The sequence below is a fragment of the Drepanopeziza brunnea genome, assembly GCF_022702325.1.
Source record: "Drepanopeziza brunnea f. sp. 'multigermtubi' strain 214-2 chromosome Unknown ctg10, whole genome shotgun sequence".
Classification (NCBI taxonomy): domain Eukaryota; kingdom Fungi; phylum Ascomycota; class Leotiomycetes; order Helotiales; family Drepanopezizaceae; genus Drepanopeziza; species Drepanopeziza brunnea.
This window is the reverse complement of record NW_027094073.1, coordinates 2,027,532-2,045,929: the sequence shown is the minus strand read 5'-3', so window position 1 is coordinate 2,045,929 and position 18,398 is coordinate 2,027,532. Positions and strand designations below refer to the sequence as shown.

The 18,398-nt window shown below is 50.7% G+C and overlaps 4 protein-coding genes across 4 annotated transcripts; 3 read left to right on the top strand and 1 right to left on the bottom strand.

Annotated features, from left to right (window-relative positions):
• Nucleotides 1-152: 152 nt before the first annotated feature.
• L3040_006234 (uncharacterized protein) lies at nt 153-5,117 on the top strand (the record flags this gene model as incomplete). Its single annotated transcript, XM_066156994.1, has 1 exon — nt 153-5,117. The coding sequence occupies one exon, from the start codon at nt 153-155 to the stop codon at nt 5,115-5,117; it is 4,965 nt and encodes a 1,654-aa protein (XP_066011343.1).
• A 1,359-nt stretch (nt 5,118-6,476) lies between these two features.
• L3040_006233 (uncharacterized protein) lies at nt 6,477-6,917 on the top strand (the record flags this gene model as incomplete). Its single annotated transcript, XM_007292352.1, has 1 exon — nt 6,477-6,917. One exon carries the CDS (start codon nt 6,477-6,479, stop codon nt 6,915-6,917), a length of 441 nt encoding a protein of 146 aa, XP_007292414.1.
• Nucleotides 6,918-10,143: 3,226 nt separating this feature from the next.
• Nucleotides 10,144-12,738, bottom strand: L3040_006232 (uncharacterized protein; the record flags this gene model as incomplete). The annotated part of the gene is made up of 3 exons (XM_066156987.1): nt 10,144-10,831; nt 11,177-12,464; nt 12,528-12,738. The coding sequence occupies 3 exons, from the start codon at nt 12,736-12,738 to the stop codon at nt 10,144-10,146; spliced, it is 2,187 nt and encodes a 728-aa protein (XP_066011342.1).
• Nucleotides 12,739-15,277: 2,539 nt separating this feature from the next.
• L3040_006231 (uncharacterized protein) lies at nt 15,278-16,854 on the top strand (the record flags this gene model as incomplete). Its single annotated transcript, XM_007292350.2, has 2 exons — nt 15,278-16,132; nt 16,243-16,854. 2 exons carry the CDS (start codon nt 15,278-15,280, stop codon nt 16,852-16,854), a joined length of 1,467 nt encoding a protein of 488 aa, XP_007292412.2.
• Between the last annotated feature and the right edge of the window lie 1,544 nt (nt 16,855-18,398).

Below are 18,398 nucleotides of genomic sequence, written 5' to 3'. Positions count from 1 at the left end.
ATGAAGCTCTCACTTACACTGTCGCCGACCCCTAGACACCATCCAGCCCGGAAAATCTGGAAAGAAAAGAAAAAGATAAAGGGAAAGAGAGAGAAAAGCCCAAGTCCCCCAAGGCCAACCGACGCCGCTCCTCCTGGGGCATCCCGCTCGCTATGGCGTCGTCCCGCCGTTCCAGGGATGGAAGGAGTCAGAGCAGCATTCCTGATTCGCTGCAGTCACCATCGCCATCTCGTCAAACAATACCGCCCAGTATTGCTCCGCGGCTCCCGGTCGTGGAAACAGGGTCTTTCCTGGAAGTTTCAAGTGTGGGTGCTGGGCCTGAGCGGAATTCCGGCGTCGCCGGAACTTTAAACTATGGGGATGGGAATGGGGATGGGGATGGGAATAGGCAAATTCTGGACTTTTCGAGTGCGAGAGAGATCACCGGGCTGTCGTCCACCTTGGCTCCTTTCAATAGAGACGGAGGTGGGAACCAGACGGTCTTGGAGCATTCTCATGAGGATGCACGTTGGAGGGGGAGTAGAGAAAGGGGAAAGCCTGAGCTTGCTACTTTGCCTGTGAATGAGCGAGGTTTGCTGGTAAGTTCTGAGGGCGGAGGTGATAGTGACAGTGAGATTGAGGAATTGCTGTTTTTTGATGCGATGGAGGGGAAAGGCGATGGAGATGAAGATGAGGTTGAGGTTGGGGGTGCAGGGGCGGACTGGACTTTAGTGAATCCTGAGCCTCTGAAAACTTCTGTAGCTGGTGCGGACTTGGGAATTCTCAATCGTCCGGGGGGGAACCTCGGTTACCTCAGTTATGACCGCTCGCGTCCGTCGACTCCTGCGAATCCTGTTTCCCACTTGGGGGGTAGAGAGGAGATGCGACGCAGTATCGATGGGGGTTCGACGACGAGTATTCTCAACCGCCCCCGAGGAAGTCTCACAGTCAGTCTGAGCGATGGTGTTCCAGGGTTCTCTGTGCCTGGCAAAGTGATGCCATCACCACTCGCTAACTCGCCTGTTGCGATTGTTTCTTCTCCGATCACAGCCACACCGATATCAAATTTGCCACCAATTCCTACGGGCAAGAACGGTTTACCGCCGGCAACTAACCAAGAGAAGAGGAGTTCTACATCCGCGTCCCTATCTCCCATCCGCCGAACCTCAGATTTTGCCTTAAACCCCCGCTCTAGACAGCCAAATCAGCGCATTTCTGAGACTGGAGTCGGAGGTGATGAGGAGCAATTGTCCACGAGGGAGGATGGGAAGCAGCAAGAGATGAATATGGAGCAGAGGGAGGGTGCGGGTATGGATCATCCGGCTGCTGGTCCTGGGACTGAAGCTGTAGCCAGCGGTTTGCGGCAGCGAGGAGAGGAGGGCGGTGAGGATGCGCCTGATGGGCCTGGGGATGCGGCGCGTTGGGACCGGAGTGAGACGGCGACTGCGATGCAAAACCAAACGCAAGGGCAAGATCACGCTACGGGGGAGTGTCCGCTTTCTTTTGAGTTAGGCTCAAGTTTTCAAAAGCAACTTTCGTCGCCTGTAGAGGAAGGGTTCCGTCTGGAGTATGGTACAGATACATGGGGTGTTCAGGAGGACTATGCTCCTCCCATTCCGCGAATCAGGGCGGAAAGACAGAGTAGCCAGAGCTCATTTCCACCGCCGGGTTTTGTGACTGACGATTCCGCGCTTGCTGCGCCTGCCGGTGATAGGCAAGATCAAGGTCCTGCGGATGTGACGGATACCTGGGGTGTGAGAGAGGAGTTGGCTCCTCTTGTACTGAGTGTACCTGTGCCATCGATTTCGTTCCCGCCGCCTGGATTTGAGGTCGATGCACAAGCACACTCGTCTGCAGGTGTGGTGCAAGAAACAGGCTTTGTCGATCCCATCTCTCGCCAGCCACTCTCTTTCGTACAGACTCCTCCTCAGAAAGTCGTTGGGCATCTTTCTCAGCCAGCTTCTGCTACTGCAAATACTGTGCGTAACAGATCACCACGTCAGCTCCCGCCGATCAATACAGGTGCAGCTGTTGGCCCTTTGCCCCTGCGACCTTTTTCGTTCCAGCAAACTCCCCCTAGAGGTCTTGATACTGTACGGAGGAGACCCTCTTTTGCTGCGGACTTGACGAAAGAGCCGGAGGCTTTAGATGGCGCTGATGAAACTAATCATTGGGACAAGAGAGATCCTGCGCCGTCAGAGATGAGAGCGCCATCACCTAAGAGGGTTGAAAGTCACCGGCAGCTGGCGAGTGATCCCGAAAAGGAGGAATTCGCGCATTTTCAAGCCGGTGCTGAGAAACCACCATCCAACCAAGCTCGTGTTTTGAAGCAATCCCAGCCTACTCCGCAACGAGAACCGCCAAGTTCTGGATTCACTCCGCCCCGGGCAGCAGATATTCTTCAACGTCCCGAGTTCAAAGAGTCGCATGTAGAATGGAGGCCCAACCGCCCTAAAGCCGCTGTGAGACCTCAGCTATCATACTCATCAGATATGTACAGCAAGGAAATGGACTTGCCGGCAAACCGCGCCAACTCGTGGGACACCGAGCCACGGTCACGCGGCTTCTCTGGATCAAACAGCATGATTCAGGGTCAAGATAGCAATTTCTCCGAGAATGGCGGCTATACATCTCCCCCACACGGATTTCCCTTAGATCTCCCCCCATCTTCCGCATCTCGATACCCGGAGCTCTTCAGAACCGGGCAACAAACGGTCGTTGAGAATCCAAGAACGGCCTCCCAAGAGCTCGATCGTGAGCGCGACCTCCCAGATCATCTTTACCAAGCGCCCATCGCACGGGCCCAGGCCTTCTTGCCGCGACAACAAACAAGCGAGTATCAATTACATGGCATCGGGCCCCCGCCAGACCTGTATCCTGTCCGCCGCTCCTCGGGGTTGTTCCGCGGCAGACTATCGCGGACTTCTTCCAGAAATAGGAGGAACTTCACGTCTCGCTCACCAGATCGCATCTTAGACTCGAGAGCTGCATCTAGCATTCCGAACCCGGAAGACGCCGAGATCAAGAAGAAGAGATCGAGCATTTTTAGCCATTTAAGTAAGAATTCGTTTGTTGGGAATAGTGCGCACCATGCTGGGTCGCGGCCTGACTTACTCGAAACGCCTCAATCGTCCCCTGACAAGCGGAGATTCTTTGGGAGCGAGAAGAAAGCAGAGAAGCCGAAAAAACTAGTGAGGCAGAGTACCACTGGGATGATGGACTGGCCCAAGATGACGAAGGAGAAGAGTGCGAAGAATCGTTTCTCGGTTTTGGGTGGGTTGTTTGGGAGACAGAGCGCCGGAAAGGGGAATGTAAATGCGGTACAAGAGCCGATGCAGAATCCGATGTCTGAGCCGCAGATTCAGGGTGCCTACACATCACCGCCACCTCAGGAGCCAAATTCACGAGCGGAGAGTCAGAGCAGGAGGAGTGGTGGGTGGGGGAAAGTCGGTGGGGGAACGATGTTGGAGAGACCGAGGGAGGTTATTAAAACGCCAAGGTCCTCGTCTAGGGGCTTGTTGGGTGGGATTTGGGGGAAGAAGGATGGGAAGAAGGAGAAGGGGAATGAGGATTCGAGGATTCAGGGGAGTGGTCGGTCACAGGCTGGGCCCCAGGCTGTTCTCTCGACTTATCCGCCTGAGCAAGAGATTCGAGGACCGCCTTCTGCGCGGCAGCGCGAAAGCCTGTTCCAGGATCCTGCACTCGAGGTTCAGGATCGTGGACGCAGGGTTAGTAGGGAGCCGCAGTACGACAGTGTCCCGATTCCTCGCGGATATTCGCTTGTGAGAGGGCAAGGGGCGATGAGTGTACCGACTGAATATGATCCGAGGGGTCTCAACCGCATGCAGCAGCAGCAACACCAAATCGATACTCGAGGACCAACCGCTGGGTCGAGACCGCCGTATGAAAACAACGTCTCGCCTAGCCACGATCCACAGCAACATTGGTACCTCTTCAATTCGAACGTACAACAGTATGGGAATGGCTCGCCATACAACGTGTCTCAGCAGCAGCCGCGAATGGGTGCCCATGAAACACATATGGGCTACATCAACTCCAACCGCCGCCCCTCGCGCGAAGATCTCCTCGCCCGCTCTCCCGCACGACACCCCGACGACCAACAACGCCCCTACCAAATCTCCATCCCCAACTCCGAACCGGACGAAGAGGAATTGACTCTACAATACACACCACCTCCCACCTCCCCTCAGCAGTCTCTCAAGCTGAAGTTGGACACCATCCAACGACTCCAGCAGCCTTCACTTCGACATCCGGACAGTCCAGCTGGGTACCCACTGCCGGATGATACGGTGTTCTCGCCCGTTAACCCTTCCGCGGAGAATCTTCCCGCGCCGCCGATGCCACAGTGGCCCAGCCATCTCGAATCGCAATATGCGCTTCGACATGGACAGGGACATGAGAGGCAGCCCAGCTTGCCGGTTAGCGCGGTAAATGCGGAGCTTGATCGCTCGAACACGCGGAGGACGGCTCTACCCGCCAGCTCAACCTCCAGAACCAGTACAGGCATCGGACCGAGCGATCGCGGCTTACAAGTCGTAGGAGAGAGCGTGCGGGGCATGACGCCTACGCCGCCAAATCCGCTCCACGGTCTAGGAAGTAGGGGAGGGGATGGGGAGATCAAAAGGACGGAGGTTGAAGTTCGGGGCCGGAGGGAGAGTGTCGTCGACGACGACTTGTATGACGCTAGTCCGGTCCTTGCTGATGCGGTCGCCGTGATGCCTCTGCATCACGCTAACGCTAATGGCAACGGCAGCGGAAACGGTAATGGCAGTGCTCATCGCTATCCCTATCCTTATCCTTATCCCTCTACTTCTTTGTCTACTCCAGCCAGCGCTCAGGCTCAGGGCACGGTAAATACACACGCTCAAGGACTCAAGACACCGCCTGACAGCGGACTCGGTCATGGCTTTGGAGCTGCCATTGCCGCCGCCGAGAAAATGGAGCACCGGTCAGCGGCGGATGTGGGAGGGAAGAGAGGAGAGGGGAAGCGGGGTCCGGCCGAGCTGGAGGAATTCCACGAGCCGGCTATGAGTGCTACTTCTTACCCGGGCCAGGAGTGGAATCCTTATGGGTTCGGGCTGGGAGTGGGGGCTGGGATGGGGGATGAGAGGTTTTGATTAGGTGTGTTGTGGTGTGCCGTATTGTGTATTGTGTTTGTGTTGTGTGCGCGGTGTAGAACTTTGATGAATAAGGAAGCGGTTGGATACGAATGCTGGGATACGAATGTTGGAAAGCTAGTAGCGCCTACGGCCTCCAGGAAAAGTGCGTTTCGAAGAAAAGAATTATCTTTATTTTACAGAGTCTACTCATCGAAGATTGAGGATTAAAGGTAGTTACGTAGGTAGGTATCTGAACGTTTCCACAGCCGAAAACACTTAACCTACTTTTCCCAAGCTTCAATCGAGCTTTAAGTAAGTATTTGCTTGATAAGATTTGAAAATTAACTAACGTTATAAGTACTACGGCCCAGGCGTAAGTATTGCCCCTCGAGGGTACCTTAAAGGCAGGTAAGGGGGTTATTTAAACCGTCAGCTGACAATCCGATAACGGTCTCTTTGAAAGACGATTCCAAGAGGTTGGTTGGCATAGTTAGTAGATCACCCTAGGCCAATACTTAAGATTAATAATAAAATCTGAAAACAAAAGATTTAAATAATTTAAATCGTAGCTAGAATGGAACTGTTTTACTCGATTAAACCGTCTTAGGACCGTCTTCGAGCGTTTTAAGACCGTCTTATGGCCATCTTATGGCCATCCTCGAACTTCAAACCGTCCTCGAGAACGTGAATTAGTAAGCAAATAATCTTTCTATTACTTGCTAGTCTACTTTCTACTATTTATACCACCCTTATGACATACCGTACTATCCTTTATGTAGTCGGAGGAGGCGCTGTGGCGCGGGTGAACTTTTGCTGAATCGATTGGTTTCGAATATAAATTTTTTTTAAAGCGTTGATATACAAGCCGTGGCAGCGATACCGAGAAATATCTTAGCCTCGAATCTATCAAATTATTAACACGATTCCACTTAAGAAATAATTTGTATTTATAACCGTATCTTGTTTCGAACGGCTATCGAACTATTTTGGTCTTTTGAAACGAGCTTCTTAATAAGCTTGCTTTAAAAATATAGACAGGGACGGCTCGGCCCCAAGGTCAGGGGACGATCAAAAAGGTGAATTATTTTTGATTTGTAACTAGTAGTGATTTCAAACGGTCTAAGACCCGTTTTTTATGAAAAAGGGTCAAAGGACCGCTCAAATGGACCCTTACCTGCCTTTAATTTAGGCCTGTAACGTCGTATTCAGAGGAAAGGAGAGTAGCAATAAGAAGTATATATACGAAATTGCCTCGCAATTTCGCAGTCACAACTATATAAGAAAAGCTATTCCTCTTTGTATATTTATTCTTGTGCTCTACAATCTTCCTACAAGCTCAATTCGTTGATACGATCACTTTCATTTACCAACTCCATCATGCGTTTTAATAAAAGCCTCCTCTTGCTCGCCTCCTTCCTCGCCGTCGCAACCGCCTTCCGTCGAAAATGCAAGCGCGACATAGCTACCTTCAGAACCGGCATCGGCTTTTACACGTGGGCAGCCTCTGACAACTGGACTGTTGTCGCGGCGGACCTTTGCAGCTCTGTAAAAGACTTGCAGGATATGAACGCTGGGCCTACGGTTGAAGAAGGAAACGTTCTCAGAGTTCCTTGCCGATGGCGAATTCGCGACTGCGCGAGGATCCCGGGCAGTGATAATGGGTACTATACGGTCGCCGATGACGACGAGTTGTCGCTCGTTGCGGCGGATTTCTGCACAAGCGAGGATGGTTTAAAGTCCTTGAATAACGACCTTCTTGCGAACAACACTACGCTCACGCCTGGCTTGATCATTCAAGTTCCTTGCACTTGGAACTAGCTACAATCAAGGCCTTATCCGCTCGCTCGCTCGCTCGCTCGCTCGCTTTGCTTATTGCGGGGCTATAGTAAGCATGGAATTAGCGACGGAATAGGAAGTGGATTGGATTCTACTCTAGAGCTGAGATCTATTGAGCAATTGGACTGCTCTTTTTATATCTTTTTCGACAATAGGGTTAAGCTCAATGTATTTCGAAGGGAAGGAGGGAAAGAGTTTGGTAGATGGAAACCAGGTTTCTCTTTATTATAAGATGTTAAGGACTTGATTATCAACAAATAAAAATATGATATCGACAAATCGATTTTTAAAGTGACGTATCTTTATATCATGGTATAGGCCTAAGTATTATGTCCCAGGCGTAGGTATTACCCCTTGAGGGTACCTTAAAGGGGAATGCAGGAGCATTTAAACGGTCTGCTGATCGTCCGATAACCATCTCTTTTAAGGACGATTTTAGTAAGTTAGCATGGCTAGTAGATCACCCCAGGCCTATACTTAAGATTAAATAAAATCTGAAAACAAACGATTTAAATTATTTAAATCGTAGCTAAAATAAAACTATTTTATTCAATTAGATGGTTTTTTTTAAATACTCGTCTTTTCGTATAAAAACCGTCTTAAGACCGTCTTCGAGCGTTCTAAGACCGTCCTATGGCCGTCCCATAGCCGTCCTATAGCCGTCCTTGAGCTTAAAACCGTCCTTAGGAACGTAAATTAGTAAGCAAATAGTCTTTTTATTACGTGCTAGTCTTCCCTTTACTACCTGAACCACCTATTACACCCCTTCCTCATGCCACCGATACTACACCCCTTTCTTAATAAATGCTATAAAGGCGGCCGTCGTACGCGAGCAAACTTTTGCTAAATCGATCGATTTCGATTATAAAAAAATTAAAGCGTTGATATATAAGCCCTAGCAGCGATACCGAGAAATATCTTAGCGTCGAACTTCTTAAATTATTATTAAAACAATTTTATTTAAAAGATGATTTTTATCTATAATTATATTTTCTTTAAAATGGTCATCGAAGTATTTTGATTTTTTAAAACGAGCTTATTAATAAGCTTGTTTTGGAAATATAAACGGGGACGGTAATAGGACGGCCACAAAACGGTCTCTGTCAATAGGACGGTCTTTTCGATAAACTATTATTGAAAAGAGCTTAGTACTGAATTTAAGCGGTCCAATGGCCGTCTCTTATAAGAGAGGATCAGAGGACCATTTAAATGACCCCTTACCACCCTTTAAGGTAGGGTAACCAAGGGGTTTAAAGTGGAAACTAAACTTTTGAGGCACCTTCGAGGGGTAATACCGTATCCTCTGGTTTACGTAGTAAATGAGACCTTGGCAAGCCGTGCGCGGTGGAGACGGGCACCGGCGACAAGTGACCGATTGGCAGGAATGGATGACTCAGAAATGCCAAGTATCAAAATCTATAGCGTTTGAGCAGCAAAAATGAATAGAAATTGCATCGCTATCACATCGTGATATGCTAACATACATGTCTTTGCTCACCATTGAAACTCTACTAAAGTGCGATTAGGATACAGATTTCGAATCGGTAGAATGCGCTGAATACGAGCAATTGCGAAAAAAAAAAGATTTACTAGAATTGATACAAGAGCGCAATATTCGAGGCTTTTCGATAAAGAAAACGCCGAATTAATCGATATGCTAAGATCGTTTGATAAAGCTCGTAGCGAAAGCGAAAACGATACTAAGATTAAAGGAAAGAAGATCGCAGAAAAGCAAAAATTGCTTATAGAAAAGCACGAAGCAATTGCAAAAAAAAAAAAAAAAAAAAAAATCGTATACGTAGACGAAGATAGAGCCGAATATGGAAATTGGTCGAAAGTAATAGAAAGTATAGATTTAATTTGCAATTGATATTTAGATATATTTATTAAACAAAATAAAATTAAAATGAATTTAAAAAAGGGACGAAAATATTGAGATTCGCTCAGTTCTGACCCTTACCAACTTCTCGACGTTGGATTTTGCTGGCTGCGTAATCCTTTTTTTTTTCGCTTCTCTACTTGGCAGGCTCCACCCCGCACGGCTTGCCAAGGTCTCGTTTAAACCTAGGGGATACGGCTACCGGTAGTTAGGCCTGTACCGTGGTAAGGTTTCGGCGAGCAGTGTCAGGAATTAATTAATTCATTGATTCATTAATACTTCTAGTAAGTCATTCTGAAACCCGCTCGATTACGTCAAAGGAGCAAGAGTTATATTTATTATGGAGAAGGGAAGGAAAAGGGGGAGATGCAGGGTTCTGAGGTTCAAAATCTCGAATCCGTAAAAATTGGGCGGCTTGGGGGGGGGGGGGGGGGGTTATATATATCTTCTTGGTGATGTTTGAGGATTTGGCAAGGGTTTATTTTGCTGTTGTTCAGCGGGATGTTTCTGTTTCAATAAGTAGTGTGATTATTTTGATGACACAGTTTGTTATATGTGTGTGTTAGTTAAGAAGTGCTAAAGCAGCATCAACGCTTTTTGCGAGTGCGGTTTGGGGTTGGAGATTAAGGTTGCGCGGGTTTGGGAAGGGTTGAATACCGGTACCGGTGTGCGATGGGGATTGGTTGTGAAGGGGGTTTTTTTTAAATGTAGGGATGGGTGGGGTGGTACCGGGTGGGGAAGTGATGGATGGGTGTGTGTTTATTCATGTATGTAACTGATGAAGACTTTTTTTTTGTTTTTTTACCCCTTGGATACGGGTTTGGAAACTGTAAGGGGTTGAAGCGAGTTGTTTTCATCACCAATCTTCAAATTTAGAACAGGAAGGGGAAAAAGAATCTCGAACTGGGAGGTTGATTTCACGGAGGGAGGGAAAAAGAAGGAAGGGAAAGGAACCAGTTTTGTGAAGAAGAATTGGATTTAGCACCCCCCCAATCCACAAGTTCAGCCCCCCTAGTAATTACATAAAAACGTAGCTAAATAGAATACATAACGATACCCAGACATCCCGTTCTTGACGTTTCTTGACAGAGGGAGGGGGGAGAGAGAGAGAGAGAGAGAGAGAGAGAGAGAGAGAGAGAGAGAGGAGAGAGGAGAGGGAGAAGGGAGGGAGAAGATGGGGAAGGAGGGAGAAGAGAGGGAGAGGGGGGAGAAGAGAGGGAGAGGGGGGGAGAGAGAGAGAAAAGAGAGAGAGGAAGAGAAGGGGAGAATTCGCAGAATCTCTCCTTTCCTTCCAGCCGAGATCCTTTCCTTCCCTTTGCTTTCCAGAGCTTAGTAGGTTGTTTTGGCTTTGGGATCGGGGCACGCAGATTGGGCTGGAGGCGCCTGTGTCTTGTACCCTTTGGCTGGCTCTTCCTTTTTCTTCTCCTCCTCTTTTGGAACTGGCTCGCTCTTGTACTCCTTGGCTGGCTCCTCCTTTTTCTCCTCCTCCTTTTTAGCTGGCTCGGCCTTGTACTCTTTGGCTGGCTCCTCCTTTTTCTCCTCCTCCTTTTTAGCTGGCTCGGCCTTGTACTCTTTGACTGGCTCCTCCTTTTTCTCCTCCTCCTTTTTAGCTGGCTCGGCCTTGTACTCTTTGGCTGGCTCCTCCTTTTTCTCCTCCTCCTTTTTAGCTGGCTCGGTCTTGTACTGCTTGGCTGGCTCTTCCTTTTTCTCTTCCTCCTCCTTTGGAGCTGGCTCGGTCTTGTACTGCTTGGCTGGCTCTTCCTTTTTCTCTTCCTCCTCCTTTGGGACTGGCTCGGTCTTGTACTCCTTGGTTGACTCTTCCTTTTTCCCCTCCTTCTTCTTTTTCTCCTTCTTCTGCTTCTTCTGCTTCTTCTCCTTTTCCTTTTTGGCTGGGTTGGTCTGGTACTCGGATGGGGAGGGGTCGTAATTTTTCTCAGTTGGGGCTGGATCGTTCTTGGCTGCGGAGATGGGGGTCATGGGGTAGTAGGCGGGTGCTGAGTCTGAGGATACCGGAGGGCTGAAAGTAGGGGGGGTGTAAAGTCAATTTCTCTTCGGTTTCGCAAAAGGTTGCGTTGAGAAAGAGGAGGGGGGAGGGGGGAGGGGGGAGGGGGGGGAGAGGGAGAGAGGTGAAACATGTAAAGATGTAAAGAGGTTGATATGGCGCGAGTCGGATAAGAAAACGCAAAGAAGCATGAGATATATTGAGAGGTTGAGAGGTTGAGAGAGCTGATATGGCGCGAGTCGGATAAGAAAACGCAAAAAAAGCATGAGATGTATTGAGATATTGAGAGGTTGAGAGGTTGAGAGGGCTGATATGGCGCGAGTCGGATAAGAAAAAGCAATAGACGAGAACAAGACTCACGCGATGGACTGCTTGTTGTTGGTAAACATGCCAGTCGGGTCGTAGGCGGCCTTGATCTCCTTGAGGCGGCCGTAGTTCTCGCCGTACAGGCGGGATGACCACTGATCCTCGGTCAGCTCGCTGTCGCGGTAGTTGGCAAAGCCGCGCAGGGGCTGGTTGGCGGCCGTGAGGGCTTCCTCAAAGGGAAGGAGGATACTCTTGCCGTAGCTGGTGCCGTCGACGGGCCAGGGGTCATCGTTCTTCATGGTGTTGGTGTCCATTCGGATGAACCAGAGAACGTTGCCGATGGCATGCGCGTGATCGCTATCCTTGACGTTCTTGGAGAAGCCGCCGTAGATGTCGAAGAAGCCCGAGGACTTCAGGTCGGGGCGGTCGAAGTCGACGGTTGCGCGCTGGAAGGCGAGCGTGACGGTTTCGAGGCTTAGCGGGTGGTCGGCCGTCGTGGTGAGGGACTGGATGTAGAATGTACGCGGGGGGGAGGTACCGCCCTGGGGGAGCTTGGCGCCGACGGCGATGGTGGATTCAGCCTCGAAGAATTCGACGGATTCCGACTCGATGGTGGTGTTGGCGGGCATCTTGTCCATTAGGGGCTGGATGACAGAGTCGAAATCCTTTGGGTCGCCATAGTAGTATCCAAGCGTGTTGTAGCCTGGTTTTTTGCTGAATTGAAATCGCAAGGCCAACTCGTCCGGAATCTCACCCGCCAGAGCCATCTCTTGCGCGGCAATGACCGCCGAGGCCGCGCCATCGGGCCCCTGTTCGGGGGAGAGCGTGATGGTGAAGGTGGTAATGTTCGCGTGGGCAGGCTGCCAGGTCTTGGTTGTGAGCGAGATGATGACCCCGAACGATGAGCCCGCTCCGCTGATGGCCCAGAGCAGGTCAGATCCAGGCTTAGCATCGACGATGGTGCCGTTGGCCAGCATGATCTCGGCCCCGGCGATGTTGTCCATGGGCGTCCCCAGGAATCGGGAGGTGGTCCCAAAACCACCACCGATGGAGGCCCCGACCACACCGACTCGGCCGTGACGGACGTGCGCGAAATGTCTCTGGTTTTCTTCCCACAGCTGCTTCACGGCAGGACCGACGCGGGTTCCTCCGCCCATGGTGTAGGTCTCCGACGCTGCGTCGTAGGAGCAGGTGTTGAAGGCCGCCATGTTGATAACCAGGTTTCCTGGATCGCCGAATCCGTAGGCGACAAACGAGTGTCCACCGGAGAGGACCGACACCTTGGTCTTGGTCTCTTCGGCACAGGCCAAACACGCGGCGATATGGTCCGTGTCGGTCGGGTCTGCTTCGGTGTCAGCTCATGATCTGTAGATGTTCAAAAGGGAGGAGAGGGAGAAGGACATACAGGCCAATGCCGCAGGGCTCACATCATCCTTGAGACGGAGTTGCCACGGCGAGGTCTCGTTGGCCCAGTTAGGAGCGCTGTCAAGGATGTAAGGCACTCCGGCGCTGTCGAGGCACGATGCCAGGTTCCCCCCTTGAGCCGCAACGAGCGACGGCCCCAGCAGGAGCAAAGAGCGGACGAGGAGCTTCTTGAAAGAAGGTGAAGAATCCATCGCGAGTGATCGAGGATGGGTGGGTCTGAGTGGTGTGGAAAAAGTTGCAATGAAAATGTAAAAGTGCAAAGTCAATAAGAAAAAAAAGAGGGACGACGCTGTCGAAGCTGTCTGAGAAGGATGATCTGGAGAGAGAATGTGTAAAGGCGTTGTGCCGCAGCTGTACTTATAGCGGTACAGTACAGTAGGTTGTTGGATCTTGGTGGGCCCCTAAATTAGCTGGCGACCCTGAATGTCCACACCAAGGATTGTCCGGTAATTCGGAACTTGGAGTTGATTGCTCCATATTCTTCGCCTAAAGCAACGTGAGGTAGAGTTTTCCAGCTTGGAGGGATGTGTTTCAGGAAGGACACAGCGCTGGAAGAGTTCCCCCCTCGGTAGATAGGCTTCTGCATCGTCCGAAAGTTGCGGATATGTTGCGATATTGGGATGACCTTTTTTCTTGTACTGGGATAAGTCTCTTGGCTCTCCCTACGGTGATAATACTACTAGTATCTACGGGGAAACTCTCACCCTGTACAGCCCTAATACTACTAAGTGGTAGTACTACTACTACGTAGTATAGTATATTAGTGATTATTGCCTTGCCGCCGGGAGGTGGCTCCATACTTCAAATCTCCCCTTTACGGAGTAAACTGTAAAACCCCTGGCTACCCTACCCTCAGGCGGTAATTGTTGGGCCTGAAATATGGGTATCAAGGCGATTCAACACCTTCTGAACACTGGATTCTATTTTTGGTTAGTGTCAGCTTGCGACGAACTTGGATCGTCTGAAGTTGTGCTGTGCTATGCTGTGCTGTGCTGTGCTGGTTTGGGACGGATCCGGGCAAGCAGGCATAGCTATGGAGTCCCACGACAGCGGAAGGGAAGGGAAGGGTACCGGTAGGTGGACACGTCCGATGTATCCGACGGTTAATGCTACTACAGTAAGTACTACGTAGTAGTATGACATCCACTGAGCCAGAAAGTCAAAGGCCCCCTTCAGAATCGGACCTCGGTCCCGGGGGCAACGCATAGGCATCGCGGAAGATCGATACCAGTAGCTACCGTTGGCTTTAGACTACAAGGTTCTTCTTCTACGTAGTGGTAGTACTACTACCTACTACTGAGGCGCGCAGATCTGGATTGATGACGGGTAATTGTAATTAGCCCTCTCTCGCTACGTAAGTACTACGTAGCTACGTAGTAAGTATCGAAGTATCGAAGTATCTACTGAGTTGAAGGCTACCCGTATTGAAGCATATTTGATCCGCGTGCAAGTACTGCCGATGGGGTTATTTAGGGTGATACGGCTGGAAGCGAGTGGTGGAGTGGAAGATGAAAGATTTTCTTGTTCTTGCTCTTCATGTTCTTGTTCTTGTTCTTGTTCTTCTTGTTCCTGATCTTCATGTTCTTCTTCTTATTGTTCTTGCTGTTCTTGTTCATCTCCTTCTTCAGAGTTCGGACGGCAAGTTCGTCGTTTCACCAGTTCCCCGGGTTCCCCGTTTCAAAGGCGCCGAGATGAGAAGAATAAGAAGAGATTTCAGGTCCCGATACAGAACGATGTGGCCCCTGATACGGCAGAGTCAGCAGGAACCGAATTAGTAGTAGTGACTGTACTTTGACTTTTATGTTTCACAAGGGCACACTTACTGGCTTAGTAAGGCAATGAATAGATGAATGGATGAATGGGTGAATGGATGAATGGATGAATGGATGAATGAATGAATAAATGAATGAATAAATGCAAAGCAATTCAACACAGCACAGCACAACACAATGCAATACAATGCAACACGGTTATAAGCCTAGTCATGTTTCCACGGGCAACACAATGTCACTAAAGCAAAGGGATATACTCCGTATACAATAACCACTATAATCACCGTACTACGTACGACTACCATTACAACACCATGGACGGGAGTCATGCAATGCAAATCATCCCAGCAGCACCTGCCGCCGTGTCAGGATGTTCCTCGTGGAAATTGTTGACATGTACTGCAAAGGCCCACCGCTGAGTTTCGGACACGAAGAATAAGATTTGTTAGAAGCAGTGATTACAAGCAGACGAGACTGGCCGCGAGATTCTTGAAACGGGCGCCCAAACCAACTGACTTTACTTGGACGCCTTCGACTTCGCCCCCAAGAAGTCCGCTCCGTCGACCTCAGTGCAGTCTCTATCCGCGATTCCGAAGGCGAAGGTTTGCCGACCTGGCCTGCCGATGCTTGGATTGCTCGGCGGCTGCAGCAGCGAGACGGAAATAAGGAGGGCCGATTTACGTGACCCGCTGGCCGAGATGGGGATATGTTTAGCTATTTGGACTTGGGAAGGTAATTTGCTGAAATACATATACAGCGACGGGCATAGTCTCAGGTCTTCTGATTCTCTCCTCTCCAGATCGTTTACATTCTTTTCTTTTTGCGCCCTCATTTCGGTGTATCAATCCTTTTTTACATTCATTTTTTTTGTACCACACGCCTACTACTATATTCTACCTCAACCCAAACCCAAACCCAAACCCAAACCCCCCCCCCCCCCCCCCCCTCCAGCCTCGTCATGGCCTTCAAGTCGCTGTTCCACGCGGCTCTTCTCGCGACCTCGACGGTTGCGACCAACCTGTACGTGGCCGAGACCAACGGCAACCTGACCACCCTCTCTCTCACCCGCACCGGTGACAAGATCAGCCTCGAATTGTCTTCCCGGACCGAAGACTGCAACAAGAACCCGTCCGGCCTGTACTTAGACGCCCCTAACCGGATCTTGTACTGTCTCGACCGCGCCTCTAACAAGGACGTTAACGGCACCCTCAACTCTTTCTCGGCCGATGCGACTGGCTCGTTGTCCGCGATTGATTCGATCCCCGTGCCCGCGTCCGGAGTCTGGCTCCAGGCCTTTGGCGGCGGCGATGCGGGAGCCAGGGGCATGGCTATGTGCTCTTACAACAAGAGTGCAGCCGCCATCGTCGGCATCAGCGACGATGGCCAGTTCGACCCCAACGCCTACGAGTCGTGGTACCCCGAGACCGTCGAGCCCGGCCCGGTCACCGCTCGCCAGGACGCGTCCTACCTGCACCACGTGATCATCGACCCGACCGGGAAGTTCATGCTGATGCCGGATTTGGGCCAGGACATGATCCGCGTCTACACTTGGGATTCCGAGAAGCTGATTCCCGTGGCCGAGCAGCCCTCGTTGCAGACGGAAAAGGGCGTGGGTCCTCGCCACGGCGTCTTCTGGACTTCCGACACGGGCAAGCAGTATCTCTTCTTCGTCGGTGAGCTCGACCAGCAGGTGCACACCTACGAGATCACCTACTCCGACTCGGGCCTGACCTGGACCTTCGTCTCTGCCGTCGCGGGGGTGGATGCAGCTCTGCCGGCAGAGAAAGCCCCCCTCAGCGGTATCGTCTTGACCGTAAGCCAGCCCGTCCTCATCTGAACCTACTTACTATACAGTCATGTATACTCGACGACCAAGCAGCCCTCTCCCGGTTCCAGAATCCATACTGACATGCCCCCCTCCAGCCCGACAACCGCTTCATCATCGTCTCTAGCCGTGACGTTTCCTTCAAGGCCTCCCCCAAGTACCAGTCCGGCGATACCGACACCCTCTCCACCTTCTCAATCGGGGCCGACGGCCAGCTCACGCTCGTCCAGCTCGCCCCGTCCGGTGGCTGGTCGCCCCGCCAGTTCTCGCTGAACAAGAAGGGCGACATGATCGCCGTCGGCCACCAGAACAACGACTCGGTCGTCATCTGGCAGCGCGACCTCGAGAGCGGCGAGATCATCGGGGAGCCTACCACCATAGAGCTCCTCGGGGCCGTCGTCATGACCATCTGGGACGAGACCGAAGGCGAGACCAAGAATTACGAGACCCCGACGCCCGAGACCGATCCTACGAAGGCCGACACCGAGACCGATCCTACGAAGTACCAGACCGATCCTAAGAAGTCCGAATCCGAGACCGAGACCGATCCCAAGAAGTCCGAATCCGAGACCGAACCCGAGAAGAATTCCGGGACCCAGAAGACCGAGAAGACCGAGAAGTCCAAATCCGAGTCCGAGACCGACAAGTCCGAGAAGAAGACCAAATCCGAGTCCGAGACCAAATCCAAGGAGAAGGTCGAGACTCAGTGAGATTCTCCCTACTTCTTATGCTCTCGCTCCCGAGCTTAGCTTTCCATTCTTTTTGATTAGTATGTTTTTTCCAGGTCACAGAACTCGCGACTAATTTCTTCTCTCTTAGATCGACCTCCGGCTACCCCTCCAATTCCGACACGCCGCCCTCGTGTGACGGAGGGTCAAAGAAAGAGAAAGGGGAAGAGAAAGAGAAGAAGAAGGAGAAAGAGAAAGACAAAGAGAACAAGGGCTACTGATCTGGCCACCCGCTGTGAAGAAAAATTTAACAAAAGCGTGTGTCTTATCGTCGTCGTTCGTTCGTTCGGTTTTTGAGGTGATGAGATATTGGACATGTATCATCATCCTTGATTTTCTTTAAGAACAAACGTGTATAATTCTCCCTCTCTTACTGTTTGGAAGATGGGGGATTATCGAGATAATACACCCCTTGAGGCCTCGGATATCGCTCCATGTTCTTACGCCCTTTTTCTCTTCGTGGGTCGGTCGGCTGGCTCGCTTCTTCTCTTGGGCGTGCCTGCTCGGTCGGTTAATTATTACGAATCGAAACGATATATATTTATATATGCATATAAGTTATATATCATGCTACCCACGTGCCCTCCCCATTCCTTTGAGCCTCTGGCTTAGCGCCAGTACCTTCCCTCCGCTACCGACTTGCCTCCCAACACCGGCTCTCCTTCTCACGATCTCGTGTGCGAAGTAATAACGTGAATAAAAATCCCTCATTCCCAAATATTATTACATGGAAGGGTATTCTTTCATAGAAAAGAAGGGGGGAAATTTATTAGCTGCACTTCTATTTTACAAGTCACGCCCAACCGAAGCTGCTTTTCCTAGTTTCGAGGTTTCAAAGCTTTTCGTTTTCCAGGTTTCGATTTCCCCATCTCTCTCTCTCTCTCTCTCTCTCTCTCTCTCTCTCTCTCTCTCGATTCGAAGCGAATTCGATTGACTAGATAGCGATCGAAAGCAAGCACGCTCGACACCGGGCTGGGGAGAGTTGCCCGATAGAGGTAGCAGGCCTTGATACTTCGTACTACCAGTATACGTAGGTACGTAAATAATGTACAATTCTAGTCTGTGCATACTAGATACTTGGCAATGCTGCTTGAATTATCATCGTTATACCGTATCCTTGGTGGTACCCCTTGCATAAGAGCCCTGTCAACGGAAACCTCTAGAATCGCGCTCAGACAGCGTTGGTACCGTACATGATTTCGGGCCTGTACCGTGGTACGTACGTAGTACATCTGGGACCACTTTGCCGTGCAGTACAGTACCGGTATCTGAAATAAGAAAAGGGAAGAAGAGCATTTTCATAGCCGGGCCGGGCTGGCTGGCTGGCGGGGAGGAGATGGATTGGTACCTACCTAGTACGACGTGGAGATGGGGAGATCGCTTGGGTTGTTTCTGATATGAAGTTGGTGGGTTTTGGTAGAGTTGGCTGGTGGGTTTGGGTAAAGTCGGTGGGTTCTGGTAAAGTTAGAGTTGGAGCCGCTTAACCCGCCGGTATCGAACGAGGCGCTGGATTATGTACCCAATGT